General features: G+C 27.5%; 1 protein-coding gene across 1 annotated transcript; it reads left to right on the forward strand.

Annotated features, from left to right (window-relative positions):
- Positions 1-7,420: 7,420 nt before the first annotated feature.
- LOC101495539 (trihelix transcription factor GT-2-like) lies at positions 7,421-10,339 on the forward strand. Its single transcript, XM_004496415.4, has 2 exons — positions 7,421-7,838; positions 8,692-10,339. The coding sequence occupies exons 1-2, from the start codon at positions 7,588-7,590 to the stop codon at positions 10,175-10,177; spliced, it is 1,737 nt and encodes a 578-aa protein (XP_004496472.1). The 5' UTR covers positions 7,421-7,587; the 3' UTR covers positions 10,178-10,339.
- Positions 10,340-11,812: the final 1,473 nt, after the last annotated feature.

Here is an 11,812-nt window from a genome sequence, read left to right on the forward strand (position 1 = left end):
ATTTTTTTTAACTCCAAATTGATACAAGTAGAGAAGTCACCTATTATCTAAAAAAAATATGCCTAATCAATGTGATTCAATATTCATCCGAATGCACTAGTAAAGTATTGCATTTACGTAAGAATTTTCTACTAATAACGTTTTCAATATCTCATCAATTATCGAGTTCTAATCTTAAATTAAAATACTTTTTCAAGCATTTGAGTATGACCTTTGACATGACGAAGAATGGTATTATAACTTTATGTAAAACCACACTATCACTTTATATTTAATTGGTTTTTAAATATTTTAAATTTTGAGTTGATTTAATTTAGTTGATATGTACTTAAAAATTTACCACTAGTGTTCAAATTAGCCTTTTTTATGACTTCATATTCACACTCTTGTGTTATTTACTAGTAAATTTTTTAAAAAATATAACATTTCTTTTCTTTTTAGCTGCCACAAACTTTAGCAGATTCCTTGCCATCGATTAATGTTCTTAATTTCACTTTGCATATGCATGCACATTCTATAAGCATATGAATTATGCTTTGTGCAATAAAAAAACAAGAACGATTAAATATTAGGATGGCAAGGCAACTTTTTTGTTCCAATATTTTTACAGCACACTCACATAAGAAGGTCGATAATCCGAAACAAACCAGCTAAAAAAACACATACACACTTGAAGTGAAGGAAATTTTAAAAGTCTTGCACCAACTTAAAAACATAATAAATATTAAATATATAAAAGTGATATGTATTTAATAATTTAAGATTTTAGATAATAATATAGTATTAAAATTTATTGTAAATTTTAAAATATTTGATTCGTTATTATTCTTAACACTTTAAATTCTTAAATAGTTGACACCAAATATCATCACTTTATTTTTTTTAATCTAAAAGTCTAAAATAATCACTAAACTATTCCGCATGGATAACTATTTTTCTCAATAAAAAATTTTGTTCCAAAATTAATATATATTAATTGAATTAACGGACTAGCTAGTTGTAAATTCTTTTGGTTTAAAAACCATCGTTTTATAATAGTCCATGAAAGTTATCTTAATTTTCTTATTATCTAATGAAAATTTTACTATGCACCGCTTTTACTTTTACCTCACATTTTATTCAAACTATTTATTTTATTTTTTTATGAATTATTTATTTTTATCTTATTAAATTCAACTTAAATTCTAAAAAAATTTTAAAAAAATTGAACTTCATGTATCAGAAAACTTTTCACAAATATGTTTTAGAAAATGTAAATTTTATGTACCTAAAAGCTTAATTAGAAAAAGTTTTCCAATATAAAAATGTATTTTAAAAAATCGAGCTTTATATACCGAATTTTTTTCTTCAAGTTATTCGATAAATAAATGTATTTAAAAAAATATTAATTGTATACTGAAAAACCTTTTTAAATTTTTCGAAATACATTTATTTATCAAACAACTTTAAAAAAAATATTTTCCAGAATACAAATGTGTTGTGAAGTTTTTTTAAAACATGTGTGTTATTTAAAAAATTTTAAATTTTGTGTTTAAAAAATTTATTTTAAGTTTCTCGAACACATTTGTGTTTCGAATTTTTTTGAATACACAAACATATTCCAAAAAATATAAAATTTGACATTTTTCTTAAAAGAAACAAATTAAATTAATTTTTTTATTAAAATGTGAAAATAAAAGTATAAATTTGAGGATATAAAATAATTTTTTTATATAATCTATTCCCTAATTTACACGGTGCCACCTTGCATCTTTTGAAAGATGTTTACCTACCTTACTTGTGCCCTACACCTCAAAATCCTCAATTTGAAGTACTAATTTACCCTTTTCTAGCTTATCCCTATATTAGAATATTTTTTCTGACAAATTTAAAATTATAAATACTAATTATGGCTTGCTATCAATAACTTAAAAATAAACCATTACCAGTAAAGAAATAAAGCATAGTAGTTGTGATTTATAAATGTACTACTTATCGGTGATGAATTATTTGGGTCCCACTTTTTTGCACATTATATCTTGATCCATTTTGTCCTTCCATTCAATAATTGAATTCTAATGATTTATTGATTTGTTGTGGGAGCGCATAAATTACTTTTTTTTTATTGTAGAAATACACATTAATTTCATAAAACACAAAAAGTTCAATCCATTCGAGTTTTGTGTGTGAATAGTTTAACCAATTGGAATGTGTGAAGCATAGTTTTAGAATCTGGACGGGCCAGGCCTAACGGGTCAGACTGTTTAGATCTTGAACTGGTGGGATAACAGGTTCGAGTGAGGCAGATAACCGAAAATGTAAGTAACTTAGTACAAACTGATGAGACCCGACCAGATTAGCGGTCCAACATACGATCCAGTTCGATTTGATATAGACACCATTTTTTTATATTTAAAATGAAGGAAGAAGTAATTTTGCAGCCTACATGACTCGAAAACGGGAGCGACGGGACAACATGAAAGTTCTAATTAGGGTATTCATAATAACCGGTTAACAAGTTGTCCAAATCCATTCAAGAAAAAACCAGATAAAACAAAAGGTTATTTAACCAAACCATATTTTATTAAATGATATACCCGTTTTCTTATAACCGGGTGGTTAATAGATGTATCCATATAAAACTTGTTTTCATATTAGTTAATACCAAAACGTTCCAAATCTTCTAATTCATATACCAAACCCAACAACCACCGTCCCCCGTCGTCGTAGCTCGCTACCACACCCATGCCGTCTCCCCTACCCAGTGTTGCTCCGTCGTCATCCAAGAAATCGCCGTTATCGTCTCCGTCGTCCACGCTTCAACAATCCCCAAGCCTACAAACAACATCATAAGCTGCCACGTCGTGATCGGCGACGGCGACGGCGATACAGAATCGTTTTGAAAAAATATTCTGAACCAAATTTTTATTTTAGACAACTGGTTAGATTTTGAAAAAACCGGTTTTATATCGGAACCAATTGTACGATATGGATAAAAACCGGGTGTATATTCACAAATCTGGATGAATTTAAAAATCAATCCATATTTTGGGCTAACCACTGAGATAAAGTTTGCCTCCACATACATTATAAATATATTTAATGGTGAATAGTCTATATTATTTAAATATTTAAAAATTATTTGAAATTTTAACGAATATCAGGTGATATTTTTTTTTAAATAGTTTTCTTTTTTCTACTATATGAGACAATGATTTATCGAAGTGATGAAAATAAGAAGAAAAAAAAAGAATCTCTAAAAATTTAATTCAAATTCGTCGAATTAACATTTCCTGTTTCAGACATATAATCGAGAAACTATTAAATTACAGTCGATTACGTTTCAAATAGTTTTTAAGAAAGGATCTGCGATGAACAATCTAACCAAGGTGCTCTTCCTTAAAGTTTGTCATATTAAAATTATAAAAAATAAAACGATAGAATCCACCGAATTGATCATACTTTATTTCTTTTGTATATATAATTCCACCACTGTGTTATTAAGAAATCTATTTATAATTCCATCGACTATTTTATTTTATTTCTTTTGATAGAATATATATATATATATATATATATATATATTAGTTTAGTTAAAAAAAAATATATATTTTTAATTAAATAATTATGTAAAATTTATGTTGTGAGTATTTTTTACAATTATATTTCATTTCAACGATCATGTGATTCAACTAGTAGTCCACGGATGTGATTAATTACCTAATGGCTCAGGTTCTTGTTCTAGTCAATCATTGATTCGAATATTAAAATATTTGTGTGAATGGTGTGAAATTATCAAATATCTTTTATTGTTAGAGAAAATCTAAACATATTTATAATTAAATTAAATTTAAAAATAAAACATATATGATTATTAGAGGAAATTTAAACTCACATCCAATCAAAATAAAGTTTTTTTTTTTTGCCAAAATCGAGATGAGTTGATACAAATCTATGATTGTATTTTGATTTTATATTAAGGACACCCTATGTTCCTATATATACATGCATTTTAGGGTATATATGTTTGAACTGAATTTTAAATGACTAAGTATATATTTGTTATATATTTGAAGAATTTAAAAAAATTTAAAAATATCATAATAGATGATTGATTATATGAAATTGTCTAATATGGTCTGTGTACTAAAGATGGACCACATTATTTTAATAAACTTTAATAAAATATTGTAGATTTAATTTCATTTTTTATCCCTCTATTTTGGTTGAATTACGAAAATAATTTCCATATTTTATTAATCATCAATTTTGGTTCTTAAACAGAATCTTAGTCCAAAACTTGATGAAGTATAATTTTTTTAATGATGTGTCAAAAAAAGATGACGTGAAAGATTCTATGTGGATTAATTACATTTTATTATTGTTCTTAATTTATAAAACACATTTTATATTGTATTATATCATTTGATTACAAAAATATATATAAAAAAAGACATTCATTTCAATATGCAATTTCAATGTGCAGTTTAAACCAGAACCAATATGCAATTTAAGCATTAATGTGTTGTAATTGTTGTACAAATTCATCAAAAGTATTTCAAAAAATATTCTTACTATGATGTGTTATACCTTATTGCTAAAACCAATATCTACTTCAAAAGGTATTTCATATTTACTATTATTAGATAATTAATTATGTGATTCTAAGAAAAAGAAGGACGAGGAGGAGGAGTGAAATGTAATAAGATATTAGAATAAGAATGTATCTTTTTTTTAATATATTTTTGTAATTAAATGATGTAATAAAGTAGAAAATATATTTTTAAAAATATATTTCACATCATAAAATGTAATTAATAATAAAATATGTTTTATAAATTAGGAATAATAATAAAATATAATTAATCCATATAGAATCTTTCACATCATCTTTTTTTTTGTGCCACATCATTAAAAAATGACACTTTATCAAATTTTGAACTAAAATCGAGACCAAAACTGAGGAAAAAAAAAATAGAAGACTATTTTCATAATTCAGCTAAAATAAGAAGATAAAATTACAATTAAGTCAATATATATTATATTTGATCTTTACTTTTTAATTATAAAACTAAATTTTTACCAAAATTCGTAAAGGTCCACCGTTAAATTGATTTTGAGAGGTCCATATTTTAAACACACTCCAATTGTATAATACTTTAATCATATTTATTAATTTATTTTAAAAAATATTTTATACTTTTCTTAATTTTTTTAAATATCTATTTTCTTCAAAATAGCTGTTTAAATAATAAATAAATTTTAATATATTTTTATCTTTCATCAACCACTTAAAAAATATACAATATCTCTATGAACGTATATGTAAAAAAAAATAGTTAACAAATATAAATTAAATTCATAGTTAATGCAAACTTTAGAATTTGCAAATGAAAAAAATATATTTGTTTTAAGAAATTGATAATTAAAAAGAAACAGTAAAAATATTGTCCAAAGTCTTAAAATTAATCATATATATAAGACTATGAAAAAAAACGGTGTTTTTGGTTAAACATCTAAATTCTCAAAGCCAAACAATTTTCTTTTGTGGCAAAAGCCAAATAAAATACTAATGGCTCATAAAACCCACACGTTGAAGCACGTTGTTGTGGGGTCATGATGAACTAATGGAACTCCTGGATCCAAAAAAATATATCATAAAGAAAATAAACCCCACTTTTTCCTCTTCTCTTTTACATGCATCTTTTTTTGAAAATTTATTTTACACCGAGGGAGAAAAGGGAAGAAGTGACCCAATTAATAGTATATAATAGTGATATCCATCACCATTCATCTCATTATGCACACCGTTGGGAATGGTCCCTAACAAAAGTTTAAATAATTGGTGAAAAACGTGGAGTTAAAAGATATTTCATATTTAAGCTATTAAAAAATCTTAATAAAAGCTATCAAAAATTTCACTCTATTTATTATGTTAGGTTGAAAGCCAACTGAATTTGTCACCGGTTACTACCATTCATAAATGGTTTTTGTCATAATAAAATGACCTACATCTATGATCTATCTAACCAATGTGTCATTAATTCATTTCTTATACACAAAAACATAATTAAGCCATAGTTAACAGCTAAATAGACTGAAATTAGTATTTTCTTAACCGACTTCTCAAATAAGTACGGTACTCACATCCAACCAACGTGGCTTCATGATTGCTTAGAAATTATATATTTTTTACTCAGCTTAGAATTTACTTTAATTATTACTCCTTTAATTTTTAAATATTTAAAAAATATATATAATATATTTATTTTATATATAAATGTACTTTGAGTAAAAAAAAAAAACCTAAAATAGTCTTTCGACTTTTTTTATTTTTTAAGACACTTAATTAATGATAAAGAGTTTATTTGGAAAATTCAATAAATAACTAGTAGAAGTAATTTGAAATGAAACTAGATTAAGGACAATTTTTTTAATCTCCAAATATGCTCACAAAAAGGAACGTAGAATTATATTACAACAACTACATCAGTAATAATAATAATAATAATTCGATAAAAAAATATTAATAATAATGGTGAAACTGAATTATTAATAAACTTAATGATGATTTTGAATTTCATAGGGCATAACATTTTGGGGAATAAGAAAAAAGCAGCTAATGATAAGTACAAGAACACTATTGAAAGCTCCCCATGAATGTTAAGCTCATTATGCGGCTGTAAAAGAATTTTTTTATGTGAGTTAGAGTTCCATGATTAAGAAAAGGTCAATGACATCAATTTCAAAGGGCAATAAAGTAAATTCAAAATTCCCTTTGCCACTTAAATCCAAAAGCCCCCAATAACCAAAGCTGACCTACAAATGGGCCAACTTATTATCTCCATCGTCGCTATCTGCAGGCTGTTCCCACTTACATCTGTTAATTTATTTTTCAAAATTAATAATTATCATATTTTCCAATTTATTATATTTCCCTATCATTATTTTCTCTTTAAACGATATCCATGTTATAATTTTCTTTTTACTTTTCCACCACTTACGTATGACACACATTATATAATCCAAAACCACCTTCATTGGACTTGGATCCTTATCACATGTATGTGTAGATTTACTTATGATACACCACCTTTAAACACAGTTAAATTTAATGAAATAAAATATGTTTATTTAGATTAAATTATTTCTAATTTTTTTTAATTTTTTTATGTCTCATTATATATTTTTCAACCAACACCAACAAACTAAAAAATAAATAAATATAATTACCGAAGATTCCATACCCCTAATCATAAAGTTTAAAATAATGACAACAATAATAACTATACACACACATAGAGAAAGCAATAAAGTTAACCTGACTTAATTAAAGCATATAATATATTGTTTTTTCTAGCTATAATTTTATCTTCAATAATGAAATTGACAGATCCCACCTAAAAATAAACAAATATATTTCACCCCATGAAAGCATCTCAATGCGCATAATAAAAACCCTTTGAGAGAGAGTATACAATACTATACAACTATACTATTCCTCTTGTTTAATTTTCTTATCATTTTATTCTCTATAATTTTTTTTTCCTCTTCAAGCTGTAATATTATTGCATATAGCTATAGGTAGGGACATATATATATCTCTATATGGAGCTTGGAGATGCAACAGTGATGGATAGTTCCTCCGGTGAGATTGTGGCACCGGAGGTGCATGACGGCGGCGATGAGAAAGGAAGGAATGGTGGTGAGGAAGATGATAAGATGATGAATATTACTGGTAGTGGTGGAAATAGGTGGCCCCGGCAAGAAACATTGGCTTTGTTGAAGATAAGGTCAGATATGGATGGTGTGTTTAGAGATTCAAGTCTTAAGGGTCCACTTTGGGAAGAAGTTTCAAGGTATTATACACATACACAAGTACAACTTTGATTTAACTTAATTCAATAATATTTTTTATATGTGTCTTCTCTTTTTGTTTTATTCCTTTCTTCTTCTTCTTCATCTTTTTCTATGCATATTTTTTATTTTTCAAGTGGAAGCTATTATAAATCTTCACCAATTAACATCATGCATGAACAAATCTATTTATGTGTATATGAATTTCATTTTCAATTTCCAAATTAACCAATTAGTTTTTTTTTTTTAAACTCATTTTCTATAAGTTGAAATTGTCAAAAAATAAAAATAAAAATCTTGGATTGGAATCATTTTTTGAAAAGGTTATGGGGTGCCATACTCCATATCTTATTATTCTCAAGCATATGACACAATAATTCATTGTCATCATAAATTTTGTCGTAAGATAATCCATACAATTAGAATCCTATAAGTGAAGTTCTTCTATCCGAATCTTGTTGCTTAAGTTGAATTGAATCATAATTTTAAATTTTCTCTCCATCATTTAATTACTAAAAAATTATATTATTGAGTTTATCTTCTTCAATTTTCATGGTTTCATTCTTCCATCTAGCTAATTATTACTTTGTGTGTCTTAATATTTATTGTTCACTCTTTTAGGTATGAACTACCTTCATGTGGTTTAATTTGGTACTATATTGCTAGTACTTTTGTACTTTTCCTCATCTGAAATTTTACCTTTATTTTACGTAAAAAGAGTGTAGGTATTTTTTTTTCCTTTCGGTTTTATTTCCATTTTCAATGGTTATATATATGATCATAAAATTTCATTTATCATCATTAATTATCACTCTCTTTCTCTCTCCTTATCTTGATCCCTCTATATACATGTAGGAAACTAGCTGAACTTGGTTATCATCGAAACGCAAAGAAGTGCAAGGAGAAATTTGAGAATGTATACAAGTACCACAAAAGAACCAAAGAAGGTAAAAGTGGAAAAAAATCCGAAGGAAAAACATATAGGTTTTTTGATCAATTACAAGCACTTGAAAAGCAATTCTCACTCTCTTCTTATCCTCCAACTTCAAAACCACAACCTAATAACAACATAGTGTCATTGCCAACAAAGCCTAATAACACTACAACAATATCACATGTTCCATCCACAAACCCTACCACACTCATTTCTCCTTCACCACCACCGCCGTTGCCGCCACCAACCAACGCCACAACCACCCCAACATTAACCAACAATAAAAACAACAACAATGTTCAATATTCTTTGCCAAACATGAATCTATTCTCAACCACAACAACCTCAACTTCTTCTTCCACGGCTTCTGATGAAGACTTGGAAGAGAAGTACAGAAAGAAGAGAAAATGGAAGGACTATTTCAGAAGACTTACAAGAGAAGTGTTGATAAAACAAGAGGAAATGCAAAAGAAGTTCTTAGAAGCCATAGACAAACGTGAGAGAGAACACATGGCTCAACAAGATGCTTGGAGAGTTCAAGAAATGAATCGAATCAATAAAGAACACGAACTTCTTGTCCAAGAAAGATCAACAACAGCCGCAAAAAATGCGGCTGTTATTGCCTTTCTTCAAAAATTGTCTGGACAACAAAATTCGACAATACAAGATAATTTTATTCAGCCGCCACCACCACCACAACCAACACCACCAGAGTCAGCTCAAACTCCTATATCACAACTACAAATACAACCACACGAACCGGTGACGTCAAACAACAACATTGTTGAAATTCACCAGAATAACGGACACAAAAGTGGTGGTGGAGCTTCATCAAGGTGGCCAAAATCTGAAGTTCATGCTCTTATAAGGATAAGAACAAGTCTTGAACCAAAGTATCAAGAAAATGGACCAAAAGCACCATTATGGGAAGATATATCAGCTGGAATGCAAAGACTAGGGTACAATAGAAATTCCAAGAGGTGCAAAGAGAAATGGGAGAACATAAACAAGTACTACAAGAAAATGAAGGAAAGTAACAAGCAAAGGCGTGATGGTAGTAAAACATGTCCTTATTTTAATGAACTTGAAGCTCTTTACAAAGAAAAGAACAAAACATTTCATAATAATATTATCAAGTCAAGTGAGATGATGGAACCATTGATGGTGCAACCTGAACAACAATGGAGACCTCCAACAACAATAACAACAACTCAATATGACGAAGAGGAAAAGAAGAAGAAGAATAGTAATGAAGTTGAAGCAAAAGAAGAAGATTATGATGATAATGATGATGATGAATATGATGAGGGAGATAGCATGGAAGAAGAAGAAGAAGATGAAGGGGGTGTTAATAGCCGTTATGAAGTTATGACAAATAAACTTTCACCAGTGGACACAGTTGAATGAGACAAGATAAGGAAGTTTCTGATTGGATGTGAATGAATATGAGAGAAAGTTTTTTATTTTGGATTTTTAATTAAAATTTATTGTGCATTTTCGGATTACAACATGTTACTCAACTTTGTTATTACAAATAGTTATCAATATCATATATTAAAATTTAAAGCATGTCAAAAACACCTGCACCATAAAAACTCTTTTTTTTTTTTTTTAAATTTAATTATGGTCCCATTTCAAAAGCAACATTATGTATGACACTTCTAATTATAAAGATATGCATGATTTCAACACATGTTAATATCAAATATTGACACAACATTAATACAAGATATTAGTTATATTTGAAAAAAAAATTAAAAAAGTTATTATCAGAATCAACATGTGTTAATATTAGTATTGTATTTATGTCTGAATAAGTGATTCATATCATCGCAAAATACTTTGTGTGAATATAATCATGGGCCAGCTTAAAAGCAGATAATTGAAATTGTGGGTCAGATTTGGGCTTTGATGAACAAGAATAAGAGATTCAACATTGTTATAAACACTATAAAACACTTCACATGGACCAGCAAAGCAAAACAAGCTATAGTGGGATATATGAGAGGATGAGTACATGTTTTTTTAGGGTGATAATAAATATTTATATGTAAAGTGGAAATTGAACATGACAGAGAGGTCCCATATTGAATAATTAAAAAAAAATGTCACATGCTATAGTGTTTGGTAATTTTACTTTATTTTTCATTAAAGTTGTAGAGGTGGATGGAGCTGTATATTTATGCATTGCAGAACGACCCTGTATTTTAATTTTTCATGTTGTTAATATTTAAAATTTCACCATTGTGTATATGTTGTATATATCTGGGACAAGCTAGTTAGAGTGTCCTTTTTCATGGTATCTATTGTTGTACAAGTTATACTATTTTTTTTAGAGAAAATAAAAAAAAAAATCGCACAAGTCTCGAATTTGATTCTAAAATAGTTAAATTATTTAATTGTTCACATATATGAATAAAATAAAATAGTTTAGTTGTTCATTAAAAATGTAGAGGGGTTGAAATTGTACTTGTTTTGATTATATCATTGTATATGTTACAAAAATAGTGTAAACAAAATAAATAGTAGGTCTAATCTCCACGTCCCTTGTTCCAATATAGCACTAGTTGTAAGAAGATGACAACTTTGCAAGAGGCATTCTATTCAGGTTCCATAAAGAGGAATCTTATGAGTCATGTGATCCCAAAATTAAGCCATTCAATTACAATATTCTATTTCTGTCTTGACTTTTGTATATAAAAAAATTGGGAATTTCCAGATCATCAATTTCATTATTGGATTCGTTGGGGAGTTGAAAATGTTATTCACCGTAACTTACAAGGAACATACAGCTAGAGAATAAGTAAATGGGATTTTTATTATTTTATAAATAGTCTCATATTGTTCATACGGTTAATAAATTCTTCCATATATATATCATTGCGTATAATTTTGACTTTATGTAATCTTGATCAAATTATATTATATTTCTTAATACGGTAGTAATTTTGGTACGAAAGAGATCACTTTCACGTAAGTAAATCCATTAAATTTATTGAAATCCACCTTAGATAAGATTGAATCTCCTTTATATTTCTTTTC

This window comes from Cicer arietinum, chromosome 4, assembly GCF_000331145.2.
Source record: "Cicer arietinum cultivar CDC Frontier isolate Library 1 chromosome 4, Cicar.CDCFrontier_v2.0, whole genome shotgun sequence".
Taxonomy (NCBI): domain Eukaryota; kingdom Viridiplantae; phylum Streptophyta; class Magnoliopsida; order Fabales; family Fabaceae; genus Cicer; species Cicer arietinum.